We start from the raw sequence: 21,742 nt of genomic DNA, 5'->3' as shown, positions 1-21,742 counted from the left end.
AGCTAAATAAACTCTCTGACTTAATGCAGTTCTCCAAAGGTGAGACATAATTTGCATACAAATATTTCTAAAAATATCCTCTTGAGGATGAAACAAAATGGAAAAAGGTAGCTTGATCATTCTTCAACACATCTCCTTTTGTGTTACTAAGTAAACTAGAAAGTAAAAAATACAGGTTACACACACACACACAAAACTGGTCCAGACTGCAATGTTTTTTCCAAATTTTCCAATTCTGGACTACACTGCAAATCTGACTCTGAGTTCATTCTCCCACACACACGTACAAACACATGCTAATTCAGGCATATTTTTTTAAATGTCATTGGGATGTGTGTTTAACATTCATTTAATAAGTTTAATAAATGTTTAATTACTTTAGCCTTCTTTAAATAAAAGGAAATTTGTTAGAGGTTGTGTCCTGCTGGAATTGCCTGTGTTGTTGCCGCAAGGTATTATGAACCTCACACACACACACACACACACATTATCAACAGCTCAGCAGGAACTGGAGGCCGAGGTGGAGGAGGAGGACGTGAACAGGCCTGAATGTATCGGGGATGTTCTGAATGTTTCACATCTAATGTTACATTTACATAAGATGATGCCGAGAAACATTTGGCACCTCCACAGCTGCTGAAGCTAAACCGAAACAGAATCATTGAGAAAACGCCAGAGTCTGAAAAGAGATTGAAATTCAGCGAATGACAGAGGAGGAGGTAAAATAGAAAGAGAAAATGTGCGAAGGAGGGAAAGAGTGTGGGAGAATTAAATTGCACTGGCATCAAACAGATGGTAACAAACTAGTGTCAACTAAAGAGTTTGAATGAAATCAGATAGAGGAGGAAAAACTTTTCTGGAAATAAGTAAATAAAAAATATATCATATTAGATCACTGCATAATAAAGTACTCTGACTAATCTTAGTCCTCATTTCAGTTTATTTGTTTATTTTCTCAAGCAAAATTATTGTATCTTTTCAGAAGACTTGGGATATCTTATTATGACACATTTATGGTGCTTTGTTTTCATTTTGGAGCATGACAAATCCAATCCCTTTCATTTTCATTATAATGAAAAGAGCTTTGCAAGATATCCATCAAAAATGCACCTTTTTGTGTTTCACAGAAGAATGAAAGCCTTACGAGTTAGAAACAACATGAGAGAGTCAATAATGCCAGAAATTTTCTTTTTTTTGGGGTGAACTATCCCTTTACTGTAATGAGACACTGAATAACTGAGTCACTCTCCCAAATCTCTTTATTTTTTACTAAGTGTGTGTGTGTGTACATCTTGGTCTGTTCTGAAAATGTTCTGTTTAGAGTCCTCAGGGCAATTGGACTGTGAACACTGCATCAGCCTTCAGATGTGATATAATTCATCAAAATCTATTAAAGGTGAAGACGCAGTGGAATTTTGTCTCTGGCCATGCTCACACAGCAGCACAATACAGTACACAGTGCAACCCCATTCTATAATTGAACTCAAACTTGTAATGTGTGAACTAAACCATGTCTGTCACATGATACAGTGTGCTGCACATACATGACTAGCGTGTTCCATGTTTTCATGTGTGCTTTCAGCAGCTTACAGGCACACAGATATTAGCTGTAGACATATTACCTACCCTATAATCAGAGCCTTAAAGAAATAATTCAACTAAAAATTGTGTCATAATTTATTAACCCTCATGTTATTCTAAACCTGTATGACTTTTCGGCAATGTAAGTATCTAAAATGTAATGAGTGACCACTGCATTTAAATATGGTAATGAATCACCTAAATTATAGTTTTGTGTGTGTATGGAACAGAGCTCACTCTTGAAATTGTGAGGATTGGCACCACGTTAACCATAGCAATGTTCTGGTATCTTGTGTGTTTGGTGTACACTATTTTTAAACAAAGTAATATTGCAGTGACCAAAGACTTATGTTCAGTGATTTTTTTGTTCTTCTTCTTTTTTTTTACTAAGCTTTAACTTCACCTTTGTTTATGTTTGGAAGACTGCTTTAAATTGAGCATTCTTGAAGGGTTGCCATGTCCACTTATTATAAGCAATGCTTATTAGGCGCCTCTGGGCATGGTGTTTGGACATGCAGAGAAGTTAAAATTACCGAACTATGTGCTGAGCCAAACAGGAGAAAAGGTGAACTGACAACCGAAATTAGCTGCACTGATTCTATGGCCTTTTATGCGAGAAAAGAAAAAAGAGGAAGACAAGTATGGAACATGAAGTTCAGTAAATGTTGACAGAATTTTACATTTTTAATTTTAGGAATTAAAACAGATTGTATGGTATATTGGTATATTGTAAGTATAGATATGTCATTCCTATTTTTTTAATGCTCTTTGGCATATGAACACTCAACCTGGTACAAAACTCCAAGTGCGTCTGCATCAGTATTGATTGCTCCAATCACAAGGGTTCACGTCAGCTGTTGTAAGGATATACTGTACTCTCTCATGTGTGCTACAGTTCTTCTACTGAGAACAGGGAAAATTTGCAGCATGTCAAGGGAAGTTGGAAGGATTGATCGACCTTGTACTCTTTTAAAATGTCAAATGCTCTCTCTCTTTCCCCCAGATGCTCATTCTATTAAAATATAAAACTGCAGTAACACCAGTAGGCATGTTGTCACGCGTTGTCACTCATAGTCACACACACACACACACACACACACACACACACACACACACACACACACACACACACACACACACACACACACACACACACACACACACACACACACACACACAGACACACACACAGACACACACACACACACACACACACACACACACACACACACACACACACACACACACACACACACACACACACACACACACACACACACACACCCTGCACTTAAAAAAACACTTACACCCTGCCATGTGTTTGACTGGCCTTTTCACTTGCACTGAAGGTTGCTATTGGTAACAAAAAAGCTTCTGATTGGGTGTTCATGGGCAACAGTATTTCTTCCTGCAATGTTCTTGCAGTGTTAAGAATTGTGAGATACAAACTCAGAATTATGAGAAAAAAAGTAAATAAAATAGAGTTTATGTGTCGCAATTCCGATCCCTGATTCTCATCATTTTACAGCAAAAAAGAGATGATTCGAATTTTTATTGCACAATTCTGACTTGTTTTTTTTTCTTTTTTATTCTGTGGAATAAAATAATACTGTTCTATTTAAAATGCTATCAATATTTTGTGCTGCTAAATATTTGATTCTGTTCATCTATTTTAAGCTCTGTTCTGATAAAGATTCTATTCTATTAAAGATTCCATTTCATTCTTCTGTATAGAGAAGAATAGAATAGCATGATATACTGATTATATTCTGTTCTATAGAAAAGCTATTCTATTGAGCTAAAATGTAATTACATTGTTCTGTTGAAGTTTCTGTTCTATTGTATTATATTCTGCAAAAAAAAAAATCTCTTTATTATATTAATATCCAATTTTACTTTGCTGTATCTTGCTAAGTACTCTATTTTAATCCATTAAAGATTCTTTTATTGTGTTTTAGTTTCCAAACTATTCTAATTTAATCAATGCAGAATAGTATTTATTTATTTATTTTTATTCACACAGCATAAGATAACACTAAGATAAGCTCAGAGCACACAAATACAAAATATTTGAGTCACAGCTTCCTTTCAACGCTTTAGTGCTCTCTGGTCTGATTTTCTTACTGTGCTTCTTTAGTGGTCAAGAGAGAATGGTTTAGATTATATACTGTGGCTTCAAATCCTTAATATCCTCTTTGAATTAACTTCCTACTCCCCTGTGTATAGAAAGACTATCTATCTGTGAGGAAGATATAATGAAGTAGTCGTGAGATAACTGGGGTTCATCATGCAGTGCGCGGTGAGGTTCCGGCTCTCCGCACTCAATGACAGCAGATAAACAGCCACTGTTTGGTGCCAGAATCTCCACGGGCCCCGTCGGCATTGAGATAAACCACGCAGTGATTTTTCTGCTGACACAGTGCTATGGTACTCAAGAAACAAAGAAAAAAGAAAACAGAATGATAAAAAGGATTTTCTATAGGAGTTGCATGGAAGTATAAATGTGTGCTGATGAAAGATTCCAAGTGAAGCGTGAAAGAGTTAACCATTGGAACTCCATCCTAATATTGACTTACTATTTGGCACTATGATACAAAGGTTGAAATATCAAAAGAGAAACAACAGACAAATAAGTAAAAACAATCAATGTGAATACAGGTAAACTGGGACACTATCAAAAATTTTGTGATTGGCGTTGTTTTAAAATATGATGCCAAATGGCTCATGTCCCCAGAAATAATACCATTTTAAATAGCTACATTTCTCCTCTACACTATACAAAGGAAAAATGAAGAAAAATTAAAAACAAATACTTTGCATTAATTATAAACTTAAAATAAAATATTTTAATGAACTATTGTGTAAAAAAATATACAAATAAAAATATTATTAAAACAAACTTTAAATTAAATATATTATAGAATAGAATAGAATAGAAAAACAACATGTATTAAATATAAGGACATAAAAATGCTTTTATAGTTAATAGAATGTAAAAAAAACACTTACGAATATAAAATGTATATAAAATACCTTATATTAAATATATAAAAACTTTATATGGATAACTTTATATTGATAAAATAAAATGGAATAAAATAATAAATGATACAATATGATTCAACTTTATTTTCAGAAAAAGTCTGAAATTCCCCCTCACAATTACAAAACATTATCAAATGGACAAGAGCCCAAGTCCGTCAAGAGACTTATTAACATAACATTAATTAACATGAAATCTTTATATTAACTAAATACTATAACAAAAATTCTGTCATTAATTACGCATCGTCTTGTCGATCCAAACATGTAGGGAAACCTCTCGGATTTCATCAAAAATATCTTAATTTGTGTTCCGAAAATGAACAAAGGTCTTACAGGTTTGGAACTACATGAGGGTAAGTAATGACAGAATTTTCATTTTTGGGGTGAACTAATCCTTTAAATATTAAATGTATAAATAAATTACATATAATACATATATAATAAATAAATATTAAACAAATAATTTATAACATATATAAAATCATTGTATAAAATATATTTTTAATTATTTTCATAGTAAATATAATATTCAAAATAAAAAGGTATTGCCATTAATAACATATACTTTACAATAATTATAATATTTTAAACATGATATTGAAAATGATCTTAAGATAAAATCTTTATATTAAACATTATGCAAAAATGAAAACATTATTTAAAGCAATATTTTTTTTATTATACAAATACTTACAAATAAAAAAACAAATAATAATAATAATAATAATAAAAATAAAAAAACTTCATAATTTGTCCCACTTTAACTGTACTTTACTATTTTAAACAGTCTTGTCTCCTTTTTTTCTTTGAATTTGATATTAATGCAGGTGTCTTACCTTTGCTGAGGGTTCCTGAGACAAGCCTCTGAAGGGACTGAATGAGCTTTAGCACACCCTGTCTGCAGCGGCTGGAACAGCCAGCCATGATGACTGAGAATCCAAGGGTGCACAGTCTGCCCCTTCAACAGCCTAAACACTGCTTTCACCAGCGGTGCTCACAGACGAGATGTAAGTTCCATACGAGCCTTTCCTTGGCCTCCAGAGTGCTTCTCACACAGCCTCTTGCTCGTTTAGTCCCACAAGAGCTGCGATTTTAACAATGGGTTCCAAGTCCAAGAATGAGATGAGCAGGATGCCCTCTTTCCAGACAACACACACACACCTTTCACCCACTCTCCTCATACACACACTCATAAACACACATAAGATGCACACAAAGTGCTTAAACCTGTTTTCCTCTGCCTCTGTGCCAACAGTTTAAAATATAAAAGGAAAATTGCTGAAACAGCCGTCTGCTGCTGTGCAAAAGTTAGAGAAGGTAAAGTTGGTGAGCGCTGCAGGCTCAAAGCTCAGAGACCGACCTGATGAATTATTAAGTGGATGGCAAGATCCCACTACTGCGCTACACAGACTAAGAACTGCTTGGAGGAAGTTGAGTGTCCATGGAGACAAAAGAGTGGCTTTCCTTTATCTTGACGGTGCTTCTCCTGGTTACACCTCTGCCTCTCTCATCCTCTAGTTGTATGTGTGTGCGTGCGTGTGTGAGTGTGTTGTGTGGTGTTGTGGTGAGAAGTCTGTGGTCTGCTGCAGCGTTTCCAACTGCTCTGTGCTGCTGGACAGATCCCTGCAGCATAAAACAGAAGACTACGCTCTCTCTCTCTCTCTGTCTCTCTCTGTGCGCATGTGCTGAGTGAGTAGGGTAGAGTTGAGTGCAAGTGTTTGGCATGTGCAGGTACGAGTGGTATACTTTATTTTAATCCTTTTCTTTCCTTTTGTGTTTATTGTCAATTAAGATTGGGAGAGTAAGGTAATTTAAAACATACCGGAGCATCTGCTCCCGGTTTTGTATCAGCAGCATGGCTGCCTCAGGTAGTTGGAGTTTTGATTTCCTGACAAGGCGTCACGGTGTCAAAGTAGACTCTTTGTGTGTGTGTGTTGCATATTGCAGTCAGGTCAAATGACTCGTACTGAAAACATACTGTCTGCATCCCGTATGAACAATGCTATTGTAGTGTTCCTAAAGACAGAGGTGTAGTGATCAATGGAATTTTCACCCCAATGCTTCCCCTCTCTACTCTATCGAAAAGAGTAACTTTGTCTAATGTGCCACCTTTTATCTTCAATGAGGTTTCGACTGGAATGCTTTCTCAATAGGGCAAACTTGTTTCTCTGATAAAGATGATTCCAATTGGGTGCAAGTTCCAGTTAATGAAGCGTGTTGTGTCTTTTAGGCATTATGTCTATATGAAGACAATTTGGTTGAATTGGATTTGTCTTTAAATTTTCATCAGGATGACTTTAACTATGTAATTTTTGTCACAACAAACAACATGAAATGTTTTGCCTGTGGGGAAACAGGTCACTTGATTTGTACTTGTCCAGGTAGATCAAATCAGCCAGATAAAAATCAATTATGTTAATGTTATTGTTGCTTTGCCTGCTTCTGTTGATGCACCTGCCTTAGAAATTGGTACCAAAGACCATAGTGGACAAAATAATCACAGACGTAATGCTGATAGACTGATATGCCTGATGAGAGAGAGAATGCTGTAGGTGACACAGAAAGACACAGGTCTTCCGTGGTAGATGAGCAGTCAGTGCAGGTTCTGGTGAACGAATCGCGAGATAGCGGTAACCCTGTTACAGTTGGGGAGCAAACGTCTCTCAATATAGAGCAGGATCAGATTTCTATGACGGATTTAGACAATGTTGCTTTTAAAAAGCTTTAGCAGAGACGATTAAAGCAACAGCACAATGGTAAACAGACAAAAAAAAAAAACGGACAACTGTGACTTGGTCACAGTCATGATTGCCCCTTCTGTCAGCAGAGAGACACTGTATTTTACGAATTTATGCAATGTTCTAGACTTGAGCCTTTGTTTATTGATTTACATAATTTATTTTTGTGTTTTGGTGAGACTGTTTCTATTAGGCTTTTTAATTGTGGTTTTAAATATTTTCAGAGAAAATCAGCTTTTGAATTTTTTTGTTAGGTCAAGCTAAAATGGCTATATTTGGTACTAGGAGACACAAAATTGAATGAAACATGAGTTATATTTTATTGTTAGTTTTTTTTTTATTCTTTCAAATCTAGAATTTTCATTATTTTAGAGCTATGGATGATCTTCTTTTAACTTGATTTTGGTGTTATGGTAGAGCTTTGTGTGAGTTTTTTTTTAAACAACTTGGTCTTTGCTCCTATTTTTTCTTAATTCTCTGTAATTTTTATTTATTTATTTTCTTTTTTGACTTAATTTTCTGGATAATATGTTAATATTTTGTAATATATATATATATATATATATATTTTTTTTTTACCGAAAATCTCTCTCTCTCTCTCTCTCTCTCTCTCTCACTCAGGAAGCATCCCTTGCTAAAATACATTATAATCTATTCCATTGTACTCTCTATTCTGTTCTGATTTGCTCTATACTATACCAGTATATTCTACTCAATTAAAGTTTTTATTGTATAACCTTCTATTATAATCTCTATTCTGTGAAAGAATATATTCTACAAAAACCCCTTCACCTGCTACATTCTACCATATCTTATTATATCCTCTATTCTATTCTATTCTATTCTATTCTATTGCATCTTCATTCTTGTTAGGGTTATGTTTAGTTTTCTTTGTGTCTTCAGTTCTAATTATCATTTAATTCACCTGTGTTTGATTATTAACTCATTAGTTCTTTTGTTTGCTCCCCTTCAAATACTCTCTGTTCTTCCCTTAGCCTTTGTCCGTTCTATTTTAAGTTGAATTGCGTATATCTTGTGGTTCTTTGAATTAAAATACGATTATTGGTTTTGCAACCATTTGCCCTCATCTAACTTCCTTTGACACAACCGTAACAATTCTTCTGTTCTGATATATTCTATTCTTTTAAAGTTTCTATTCTAATCTACCCCATTGTATTATACTATATTCTGTTAAAGATTATATTCTATTTAAACTACATTATTCCGCTCCTCAGAACTCTACCGGATTCTATTCTATTCTAGTTTACATTATATGCCACTCTGTTCTATTAAAGGTTATATTCCATTATAAACTCTGTTCTTCTTCTCTATCTTTATAGATTCTATTCTATTAAGGTATATATTCTATTATATTCTCTGTGAATGTAAGAGACTTATGATTTATAAGCTGCAATAAATAACTAGAATAACAACAAAGTGCAGAAAACTGTAAAACTGTTTGTGTCACAAACCACTGTGTTTATAATTACAGTAATTATTTAAAATACTGTAGTATGGAGTATTAAGCAGGGTAACAGACTGTTTTTGTACAACTAATATAAATGTGAGCAAATTACATTGAAAGCCTTGCACAATGGTGTTGCCGTGACAAACAGCTACACCTGCTAATACTTAAAAAATATTGTAGATACTGTCAAATATTGTATTCTATTAAATACATAATTTTTCCTGCTCTATTATACTAGATTCTGTTCTATTACAGTTTCTGTTCTAGAACAATTTTGACCTAAACAAGCCTGTATTATAATCTAAAGTGTTTAACATTTTGGCTTCTTAGAGACTTATAATATCGGTCAGTTACCCCACAAAAACACAAAATATTAATTTGATAATAGTAACTAAACAGAATATCAATACTGTGCTGTTAGGTACAATATTACTTCTTTGAAATATCATTGTTTCCACCCCTAAACTCCCTCACACAGCCCACTCCAATCTCTCGCCCTCATTTATCATTCTTGCCTTGGTTGAGGGGAACCCAAAATAGTCAGACAGAAGTAGAGGAAAGTGAGAGAGAAAGTGGGAAGAGGTAATGAGAAGTGACAGCTGTGATAGATGGCAGGATGATGCCGTAGGAATGAGATAGATAAAGTTAAATGGAAATATGATGGAAAGATGCAAAGACGTATGTGAAGATTTGGATGATCCACTGTTTCTCTCTTCTCCTGAGAAAAATACACCCATAATCTCACATGTATCTCCACTAAGGTCCCAGAAAAGAATTCAACAATGTCTCAAACTGTGCTCAGATTTGCCAAGATACCAAAGTCTGCAGTCAAAGTAAGAGATCTCAATATGAGTCCAAACAAACTGTGCAATGACATCCACATTATTTATATCTAACCAACAACTATAAATTTTTTTAAAGGCACATCTGGTTATACTGCAATGAAATAGCTGAGAGCTTCTAGGAAACAACAAACTCTGGAGATAGAATTTACCTTTAGGCATAATTCAACACTTTTTTTTTTAAATATGGCTTTAAATATAGCAGTATAAAGTGATAATTGAATATTTGTTTCTTTATTTGAATTATTTCTGCCAGTGGGACGTTTGTAAAGGTTAGGTTTAGCATGTCCCCAGAGCAGATGCTTCTTATTCTATTAGACATGCTCAGAAAAGCCCTTTTATGTCCTTCGTTGCATATTGAAATATTTTTGGACTGTGTGGGTGGAAGTGCAAAGTGGATAGAGAGCTAGCAAGACAGAGTGAGAGTTTTGCTTTTATTGATTAGAAGATTTACATAACCGATGTAATAGAATAGAGATAGACTTCAGCGTCTAGATTTCCTTTTATATTTCAGTTCTGCTTCTGTAAGAAAGTAAATCTTTTATAAGCACAGATGCAGATCAAATAATTTACTCTTGTGCCTAAAACAATAAAAAATGGTTTCTCACATAATTATGCAGAAACAAGTTTCAGTCCTATGAAGATGTGCTTCAGTTCTGCAGGTGTGACATCTCCAATTCTATGTGTTGTTCAATTTGCAAGCTGCTGGATGCATTTGTTTGGGATGTATTTAGTCAAACGGCATTTGAAGAGTCATAAATTACATATTCAGAAAAAAGCATATTGCATATGTACATGCATGTTTAGATAAGTGCTTAATGCATGCTTATTCATATTGTGTTCTTTCCTCTTTATTTGAATACATAATGGTTAGTGAGGCTGATATGTCAACCAGGAAAATAAATCATAATTTTAATAACATTGTATATTAGAATGATACAGAGTAAAATAATATATATATATACACAGACACACACACACACACACACACACACACACACACACACACACACACACACACACACACACACACACAAATAATAATAAATAAAAATAAAACAAGACATAATATTTGTTTTTATATTTATTTTTAGTTGTAAACTGCTTAGTGTCATGTGTTTGCATTGAGTAATAATAGTAAAATTATATATGCAGAAAGAGAGAAATATTTATTTTATTATTTATTTAATTTTATATTACTTTTTTGTGTCAACTGCTCAATCTCATGTCTGTATTAAATAATAAATACTAGATAAATAATAATAATCATAAAATATTCATACAATTATATATAATGCTCATAGACTGTGTGTGTATATATATATATATATATATATATATATATATATATATATACAGTAAAAAGGGAACAGAAATTTTGCTTTATGCTTCTTTCCAAACACAGAGTTCCTCCAAGGACTTTTGTTTTGCATACAGCTAACTATGCTCCAGTGTGCCCATTAAAAAATGCCATCCCATCCCAATCTATCCCACAAAGCCTGAGCACCTCGAAATGTTCTTTGCCACACACAGACTCATGCCAGCGATTCAGTTGCCATTATATCACACTGTCTGAGCACACACATCTCAGGCTATTTTTACTGCTAACCCTTTAATGAAGCTGCCACGACTCACACTTACACACAAACACTCAGTGATACACGCACACACGCTTAGGGCAAGGAACTGCACTCGGCACTGTTGAATTAACCTTCAGACTCCTCTGTAGATCCCCTGCACCTGTTCAATCCCACAGCTCTGAACGACACTCCTAGACTTCTTACTTTTTGAATTTATAATTAACAAACTAAATCTATCTGAATAAAACTCTTTAAAATACCTAGCAAGGTCATGCAAATAATCTACAAAAGTGATGATTTTGATTGATACAGGATACCTGCCAAACGTACCGTATCATCCGTGAGACAGAACTGCAGAACATTTTCTGTGTTCCAATTTAGATACAAGCAGTAGATCCAGCAAAACCCATGAGATTACAGATACATCAGTCAACTCATCTATTAAGTTTATCTTCAGAAACAAAAACAGAAAAATGAGGCATCATTCTAGTTCAAAAGTTTACACTCTTTAATGGTCATTAACTATGATGCTTTTGGTAAATGAAATTTGCATATGCCCAGAATACACTAGCAACTAGCAGGCTGTCTTTCTCTCTATTTGTCCGGGTGACTGTAAACGGTCAACAAAAGCATCAAATCAACTTTTTTTTCTAGTTTTAAGCATCAATATTTTGTGCAAGACAAAGTTCGTTTGAAAAAAAAGAAAAGAGAAAAGAAATACAAACTGATATGCAAATATAATTATAACTAATTAATCAGATATATTCTCTGAAAATCTTTGTAATACTTATTGCTTCAAAATTTTTATAAATAATATTTTAGATATTTTTTTATTTTATTTTTTACTGGAAAAAAAAAGAAGAAGAAAAAATCTGACTGACTACAAAAGTATTTTTGCAGTGTTGATACCTTCTGAATACCAATGGATTCTAATTCACTTCAGTTAGTTTATGGGAGAGAAAGAGAGAAAGTTAATGATCTAGAGAGAGTTAATATGATAAAATGAGGTAGTGGTATGACATAAATGTAGTGTAATTTATGAAGAGAGAAAATACATTGGGATATAATGATATAAAGCAAGACTAATTTGCACTCACAAGCCAGAATGATAAAGCTCTATGACACATAATATATTACAGTTCACTACACCTCCTCTATCCTGCTATACCTGAAAATGCAGTCACTGAATCAGAATCAGAATCAGAAGGAGCTTTATTAACAAGTATGTTTACACACAAGGAATTGGACTTGGCAACAAGAGCTTCCACTGCAGAAGATATTACACACATAGTGCAAACATACATTATAGTGAAGACATACATAGAATTACACAGTAAAGATGAAATAACAATAATATAAGAAAAGCAGAAAAATACTATAAAAAACACTATATATGGAATCGAAATACAGAGAAAAAACATATTATTGATTAAATTAATGTACAGATATGTTATTTACCAATAAGTGTACCGATTATGTAGTTTACAATATACAGTTTCCAGATACTATGTATAAAAAGTGTCAGTTATGATGGAAAGTGTGTAGTTGTGAACATTTTAATTGTTCAGGCTGAATATTGCCTGCGAAAAAAAAAAAAAAAAAAACCCTGTTCTTATGCCTGGCTGATCTGGCCGTCAGTGCTCTGTAGCGCCAACCAGAAGGCAACAGATCAAAGAGAGAGTGGGCTGGGTGTTTTTTCTTAGCCCTTTTCCTCAATCTGGAAGTGTAAAGATAATGGAGGTTCGGCAAAGGGAACCAATGATCCTCTCAGCAGTCCTGACTGTCCGTCGTAGTCTGTGGATGTCTGATTTGGTAGCTGAGCCAAACCAGACAATTATAGATGCACCCAGGACAGACTCAATGATGGCCGTGTAGAACTGATTCAGCAGCTCCTGTGGCAGGTTGAACTTCCTCTGCTGGTGAAGGACATACAGCCTCTTCTGGGCCTCACTGTAAAGTAAGATACCACAGCCTCTATTTAACACAGCATTTTATGCGATAATGGACAAAGCATGTGTGACTCAAGTGTGTTTGATAGGTGACAGATAGCAGGTGCCAGACAGTTGTGGCACCACATCTCAAAAGCGAACTGGAAGAAGGTTTCAAACTGACAGGAAGATACGGACCAAGCGAACGCTCAACAGAGCAATCCAGGCTGTTAGCTGAGAATGCTATAGTGAAGGTCTGAAGTGCTCAAATTGCTTATTTTAGAACCACTGCTATGATTTACATCTTTTTAACCAGTTTAGGCAATTAACGTGTTTCAAATGATCTCCTGTGACTACTTAATGTAAGTTCAGATTTTGTCGAGACCCCCAAACACTTTTAAATGAACAAGTACAGGCTTACAAAAAATCCATCATGCCATTTTAACTTTAAACCATTGATTCGGCGCAGAATATGAGTTCATAATCCATAATAATGCCTCCATAATAATAATTAGTTACTTTTTTAGGGAGTAACGCAATATTGTAATGTATTACTTTTAAAAGTAAAAATGCAAAATTTCACCAAATCTGTTCTGATGAAGAAACAAAAACTCATCTTGGATGGACTGAGGGTGTACATTTTTCATTTTTGGTGAGCTATTCCTTTAAATCCAAGAGTTGTTCCAACATGGTCCATAATGGCCCATGCATGTTCATAAACCTATTTTATTTTGTTAAGGATCAAGCATCTTTAGGCGACGGCTTGCTTGAACAATGGTTAACCCATCGAAATCAGTGTGAGATGGTGATTCAGGAAGCATGGACAACAATACCTGAAGAAAATTCTAGCATATCATGGTCTCCATGGCTCACAAAATACAAGAATTGGGGAAGATAATGGAAATGCAACATGTATCTGTTTTTTCCTTCTGCGCTGGACGAAACAGAGTGCTAAACCTGATGTCACCCGAAGTAAAAATAGACACTGTCTTCTAGATCCTGACTCGCATGCATGCTCCTGAATGAAATCATGTGATGCTGCGCTCTTCTCCCTCCTTGCTACCCCTTTTCCTCTCTCTCCTCCTCTTTATTTTCTTTCCATACAATATAAACAATTCCAAGACACGTACAATCCACTGTGCAGGATTCTTCTTTTTTTTTTACCACCCAGTTAAGAAAAAAAAAACAGGCTTCTGGAGCTCGTCTTACATTACGAGTAACAGACATAACGTTTTGCTTGTTTCACTCATATTCACATGAAGGTATTTGTTTTCTTCATGTTTCCCTTGAGAAAGGAAATAATGCGTGCTTTAATCATGCTGCTTTTCATCACCACTCTGACCAGCCAAGTCCAGAATGAATCCCTCTGGTCTCTATCTGTCTTAATCTTGCTTTCTCTTTCACCATGGTGATTTTTTTTTCTGGTTGCTGGTCTTATTTGATTTACATTGTTCTGGCGTTTTCCAGTTTGTCGGTTATTTTGTTAATTTTATTGTATAATGATCAGTGTTTTAAAATGTACTGATAGCATTTATGGAACTCATAGTTTGTGTTACTTGAATATTGCAGTAGAAGTGCTTCTTGAAACTCTCTGATGATTGGACCTTGGCATCATGTGACCCCTTACATCAGCACATTTTGCACATTCTTAACAGAAACGGTGAATCCATCTAAGTTTCACCCTTGTGAGCAATATAGAGCACAGTTTTACGATCATTAAATATGAAAGACTAAACGTAAGCAATGAAGATGCTGGCATGAGGAAATCTACATGAAAATCATTGCTGTGAGGTTCAAGGGCAGGGGGATTCAAGAGAGAATTGTAAGTGTTTGGGTTAAAGGTATGTAGTACATAGTTATGTAACTGAAGGAGACAGACATATTTAGACCACAGTGTTTCATATCTCACTGGGCAGAGGACATTTTCAGTAACTCACTCTCTTTTTTACATACTCCTTCTTGTTAATATTTGGTTATGACTGTCAAAGCTAATCTTCTGAAAAAGAAAAGTGATCCACACAGTACTCTTAGTGTTCATGAACAAGATAAACACACCTACAAAAACCATGTTGAGAGCTCTCCCTGACATGAGTCTAAAATGCTGGGGGAAAAGCAAAGCAGCCACAAAAATAATAGGATTTGTATTATTATTATTATTATTGTGTATTTATGTATTTAATAGAAACAGAAATACAGAACCATTTAGTCATGATCCAGTCCATAGACTGAAGTGATAGTTAATCCAATTATGAAATTCTGTCATCATTTACTCATGGTGTTCCAAACCTGTATGCATTTTCTTTGTATCCTGACTGCTCTTTTCAATGTAATGAAAGTTAATGAGGATCTTCTTTTATTTTCCACATATAAATGAAAATCAGCTGTGGAACAAAATTATTAAATGATGACATCATGTTATTTCTATTCAACTGTGGACACTTTTCACATTTCTTGGCTCTCAAAAGCCGAAGTTGTCATAGTTGAGTAAACTTCTATAGTGGTGTACAAACTATAACAAAAACAGTGAAAAAAAAAAATATCAATGAATAGTATATGCCCTTATATTATTATATGCCCTTACAAAAGAAAGAAAGAAAGAAAGAAAGAAAGAAAGAAAGAAAGAAAGAAAGAAAGAAAGAAAGAAAGAAAGTTTGACTACAGTAATCAGAAGAGAGAAATATGTCAAATTTGCCTTCACTCCCAAAGTCATTGTATAAGAAACACTCAATAGTTTTCTGTAATTTAATGGCAAGTTAAAATAACAAAATGCACTGTTATAAATGTACATTGTATATAAAAAAAAAAAATAAGTAAATCTTTGCTAGATTTACTATGCAAAAAACTGTGGAAACACAGTATTTGAGAAGGGTTAATTTCTTTTTATTATGTGGAGTCCATTGTGGACGTTCATTTTACCAGAGCTCTATATCTTAATTGATCCTGGAAGATAATGCCATTACTCCCTAAAACCAAGAGCATACATAGCGTACATACGTACCTTCCTCAAGAAAACTTTGTGCTGACTTCTCCTTTGATTTCTGTAACAACACTGCACACAAAATCAATGAAGCATTGTCGATCTCTCTCTCTCTCTCTCTCTCTCTCTCTCTCTCTCTCTCTCTCTCTCTCTCTCTCTCTCTCTCTCTCTCTCTCTCTCTCTCTCTCTATCTCTGTTTGCTTCATTTCTCAGGGATGAACTGTGCTGTAGACGAATAACTAAATTCAATATTTCATGAAGCTACGGTCATAACAGTTGCATGTTTATGTTGTGCATATATACAACTGCATGCTTTAGTCGCACCTGCACTGATTGTGAATTCCATGCTCCATTTTTTTTTCTGTGTGTGGAGGGAGGTAATTGCTGGAGCTTTGTGTTGTGCCGGGACTCAGTGCTGTTGGTAATAATTATTTATTTAGGGCTCTGTGCTTGCACATGAAGCAGTACTATACCAGACCTCAGACAGACACCACCCTCCTTCTCTGACCCTCATAGTTGGGTGAATAAAGGCTAATGATGTTGAGTAGCTGTTACTGAACTTAAACTGTAAAAGGTGACAGAAGATCAAAGAACTAATAGCTGCCCAAACCTCACGAGGTACATCTTGTAATAAAAGTTTGCATTTACTTTAATGTGATTGGATGAATGGTAATTATGCATTCAGGTCTAATTACAGAAGAGAGAGAAGAAACTTTTAAACCTGCTACATTTGACTGTGAAAGGAAAGCACCAAGCTACCTTGAAACGAATGAGTGGCCATGGAAGTGTAGCCTATCTTAAAAGCTAATAAGCAAATATCTGAATGCTACAAATTTGTGTTAAAATATTCTAGTGCTAATTTTATACATGGAAATGCTATTTTACATACTAACTGGATGTGTTTTGACTTAAGTTTTATGAGGCCAGACATTCAGGATAAAGCTGTACTGCCACCTGTTGGTTGTAGGGTACTATTACTTTAACAAATCTAATTAAGGGACTTATATAAAAGTTAAATTCTGGAAACTGGCTTTTACTGAACTTTGTGTGACCTCACATGCAAAATAAATAAATAAATAAAATAAAATAAACTAAAATAAATTGACCACACATGACAACGATTAATTCACAAAATTGAAAATTAAATGATACATGACCATAATTGTGAATAATTTATAGTATATTATAGTATATTACTATATACTATAATATATTATTATATCTAATAATAAAAGTGTAAAGAACCAATATTTTTATTTATTTATTTATTTTTGCTAAACATCGACATTTTTTAAGCATTTTTTTTCTTACACTAATGTAAATCAGGTCGATAAGAACTGTTTTCTGTAAAGAACTTAACGGATCATACGTGGGCACTCTTTTCACCTCCAGAAACTCCAGAGCCCTCAAAACTCACTGTCATCTCACTATCTCGATATTCTGGCATTGATATGTATGTTCCTTGCATTACAAATACTCTGAATTTGGACAAAAGTGACTTCAGTGTTATCAGACTTAAGGTTATACTGCCATCTATTGGTTTTAGTGTACCATTACATTTACATTTATGCATTTAGCAGACGCTTTTATCCAAGCAGTGACTTCAGGCTAACATTTTTTACCTAACTTCTGTTCCTTTTCAGGAACTCGAGCTACGTCGAAACGCTTTTGGGGAACGTCCCTGACGAGACCGACTCTGAATATCGTGTGCAATCAGTCCATCGGAAAGGCGTGACGTCACGGGCGGGGTGATGTAGCGACCAGGAAGCTATAAAAGCACGTGCCGTGCAGCTGGCTTCAGCTTCGAATCTGTCAGCAAGCGCTCTGTGTGTGCATGTCAAAAGTCTGTCCTGTTGGTCCTATTTATTGTTGTCTGTCCCTTAGCCTTTAAAAAGATCACTAAAACAGCTCAATATGCATAAGCAAAAGCAAAAGACCAAACATATGAAACATATGATTCCAAGCCACGTTATAGATTGTGTGTTCCTCCCAACCCAGTTCCGAAGGCGGACGCTTCGATCCCGGAGGGCTCTCTTCGAGGAGGGAGACTTCACCAGCGTTCCTCGCGGTGCTGGCCCCGCTTCTGCCGAGGCAGAGCGGCTGCTGCACTCGTGGGGTTCGCAGGTGGATCTGTCAGAAGGAATGGAGACGGGCCAGTCCTTATCTCCTTCCTCATCTGCCAGATCCGGCGCCCAAACCCTGGGTTCGGAAGCACGCTCGTCGGTTTCTTCCCCCCGGGGTGAGGGATCAGCTCTTCACCTCTCGTCCTCCGAGGAGGTTGATGTGGAGACTGTTGCTGGGGATTCGCCACCCCTGTCGCCCCAGTATGAGGAGCTTTTGGAGGTGGTCACGCGAGCAGTAGATAAATTAAAAATCGACTGGCCTGCTGACAAACAAACTGAGCCGCAGAGAAGCAAATTAGACGAACGCTTTCTGCGGCCGAGGCAACCATCTCCACGTCGGAGCCTTCCGTATTTTCCCGATCTCCATGATGAGTTATCGAGATTGTGGAACCACCCGTATTCGACCCGCCTCTTTGGCCCCGATTCACTTTATTATGGCAACGTGATGGGGCTGGGAGAGCGTGGTTATAGAGCGATGCCACGGGTCGAACAGACGCTCGTGGGCTATCTGTCGCCCGGTTCGGCTTCGTCTCTAAAGGCTCCGACATTGCCCACTAAGCCGCTTCGAGTTACATCATCGCTAGTGGACAAAGGTTATGTGGCAGCAGGTCAGGCTGGGGTGTGCCTTCATACTATGGCAGTCCTGCACGCTTATCAGGCTGACCTGCTGAGAGATATCGATGAGGGGGAGGGGATTAAGTCTGAAGACATAGAAGAACTCAGAAAGACCGCTGATCTCTCCCTCCGCGCCACTAAACAGACCGCTCGCGCAATTGGCCGGTCTATGGCAGCCTTAGTGGCCGCGGAGAGGCATTTGTGGCTGACCCTGTCAGAAATTAAAGAACGAGACAGGGTCTGCCTCCTGGACGCCCAGCTTCAAGCCTCGGGCCTGTTCGGCGACACAGTCAACACTGTCGTCATGGTTCCAGGAGGCACACAAGCAGGCGGCGGCGTTCCAGAGTTTCCTCCCTCGTCGCTCTCGTGGTGCATCTGGGCGGGAGATGACCACGCCACATACCAGCTCCTCACACCGGGAAGCGCAAAAACAGAGCGTCGCCGCTCGTGCTCCCCCACGTCGGGACCGAGGGCAACGACGCTCTGAGTCGGGGGCTTCTAGGGCAAAAACCGATTTAAGATCTGTCATCGAAGCCCGGAAGTCCTCGACGAAAAGATCCTGACGCCAGGATCCAGAGGGTAGCCCCTGCTGGGGTAGAGCGCGGTCCACCTCATTATACGGTGCCCGTCTCACCTCAATACCCTCAGGAGGTCGGTCTGCCAACCCTGCCAGAGTTTCAGGGCGCAGCGGCCTCCAGCGAGCGCCACTCCCAGTTACTTCCGCCCGTGAGCGTAGCGGAGCTGGGATGCTCGCCGCCCCTTCGGGGGCCCCTTACACCAGAGGTCAGTCTCGAGAGACTGATTCCCTTAGTAGATTATTTAGCAGCGTGGAAGCTACTGCCAAATGTATCTCAGTGGGTCCTGTGTACAATAGAAAAAGGCTACTGCATTCAGTTCGGTCATCCACCACCGAAGTTCAACGGGGTTACACCGACTGTGGTCGGCCCCCAGCAGGCTCTGGTTATGGAACAAGAAGTGAATACCCTTTTAAGGAAGGAGGCCATCGAGGTGGTCTCTCCTCTAGACAGGGAATCCGGATTTTACAGCCGGTATTTCATAGTTCCAAAGAAGGATGGGGGGTTGCGTCCGATCTTAGACTTACGTCACCTGAACCGCTCAGTTATGTCACTGAAGTTCAAAATGCTCACTGTCAACCAGGTTGTAGCTCAAATCAGATCCGAGGATTGGTTTGTCACAATAGATCTCAAAGACGCATACTTCCACATATCCATCCTTCCACAACACAGGAAGTTTCTGAGTTTCCCTTTCGGGGCAAAGCTTATCAATATCGAGTACTTCCCTTTGGCCTCGCACTCTCACCCCGCACGTTCATGAAATGTATGGATGCGGCTCTGGTATCCCTCCGTATGCAGGGCATCCGCATTTTAAATTATATCGACGATTGGTTGATCCTAGCTCAATCAGAGCAGATGGCAGCTCGACATCGAGATGTCGTTCTCGCACACATGGGGGAGCTGGGTTTGAGACTAAACGCCAAGAAGAGTGTACTTTCTCCAGTTCAGAGAACCACCTATCTAGGCGTAGTGTGGAATTCGACCACGATGCAGGCACGTTTGTCTCCTGCTCGGATCGAGTCGATCCTCACATCAGTCGAGAGAGTCAAAGAAGGCCAGTCACTCACTGTCAAATAATTCCAGAGATTGTTAGGGCTGATGGCAGCTGCGTCCAACGTGATACCTTTTGGCCTGCTGCACATGAGACCCCTACAGTGGTGGCTCAAGTCCAAGGGCTTTTCCCCGAGGGGAAATCCACTTCGAGTTATCAAGGTCACGCGGCGGTGCCTTCGTGCCTTAGACATGTGGAAGAAACCTTGGTTCTTGAATCAGGGCCCGGTGCTGGGAGTTCCTTGTCGCCGTGTAACGCTAGCGACAGATGCGTCCTTCACCGGTTGGGGTGCGGTCATGAGTGGCCACCCTGCCCGCGGTCTGTGGAGTGGTCGCCATCTGACATGGCACATCAATTGCCTAGAGATACTAGCAGTCTATCGAGCATTGAAATATTTCCTCCCAGACCTGAGAGGTCACCATGTGTTGGTGCGCACCGACAACACATCAGTGGTCTCTTATATCAATCACCAGGGGGGTCTGCGTTCGCGCCCCTTGTACAAGCTGGCACACCAAATCCTTCTGTGGTCCCAGGGCAAACTCCTCTCGATCAGAGCAGTGTATATTCCTGGGAGATTGAATGTGGGAGCAGACATACTGTCGAGATAGGGGCCGAGGCCCGGGGAATGGATGCTTCACCCCGAGGTGGTGAAGCAGATATGGAGAGTATTTGGCACAGCCCAGGTGGACCCCTTTGCGACTCAGGAGACATCGCAATGTCCCCTCTGGTTTTCTCTAGTTCATCCAGCTCCTCTGGGACTGGACGCTATGGTACAGACTTGGCCGAGGCTTCGTCTGTACGCTTTTCCCCCTATCGCTCTGCTCCCGGGAGTTCTGGCGAGAGTACGCCGGGACGGGGTCCGTCTACTACTAGTAGCCCCGTTCTGGCCGGGCCGAGTATGGTTCTCAGATCTAGTCTCGCTCCTCGACGGCTCTCCGTGGGAGATACCGATCAGGACATACCTACTCTCACAGGCGCAGGGCACGATAATTCACCCTCGCCCGGAGTTGTGGAAGCTGTGGGTGTGGCCCCTGAGGGGGCACAGCTGTTAGCAGCTGGTCTCTCAACCGAGGTTGTTGAGACCCTACTCCAATCCAGAGCTCCCTCTACGAGGAAACTGTACGCCCTGAAGTGGAAGCTCTTCACTTCATGGTGCAGAGACCGCCAGCTTGACCCAGCAGACTGCCCAGTTGGTACAGTTCTGGAGTTTTTACAAGCC

General features: G+C 38.1%; 1 protein-coding gene across 2 annotated transcripts in view; it reads right to left on the bottom strand.

Annotated features, from left to right (window-relative positions):
* Positions 1–6,219, bottom strand: part of LOC132132137 (Kv channel-interacting protein 1-like) — a 37,079-nt gene extending 30,860 nt beyond the window's left edge. Inside the window, exon 1 of one of the 2 annotated variants that reach the window (XM_059544425.1) lies at positions 5,463–6,219. In XM_059544425.1, coding sequence (XP_059400408.1) covers positions 5,463–5,550 — 88 coding nt within the window. In that variant the 5' untranslated portion in view covers positions 5,551–6,219. The remainder of the gene's footprint in view (positions 1–5,462) is intronic. The other variant, XM_059544428.1, reaches the window with a different exon arrangement.
* Between the last annotated feature and the right edge of the window lie 15,523 nt (positions 6,220–21,742).

This window comes from Carassius carassius, chromosome 49 (genome assembly GCF_963082965.1).
Source record: "Carassius carassius chromosome 49, fCarCar2.1, whole genome shotgun sequence".
In the NCBI taxonomy this organism is placed as follows: domain Eukaryota; kingdom Metazoa; phylum Chordata; class Actinopteri; order Cypriniformes; family Cyprinidae; genus Carassius; species Carassius carassius.
This window is presented reverse-complemented; position numbering and strand designations above follow the sequence as displayed.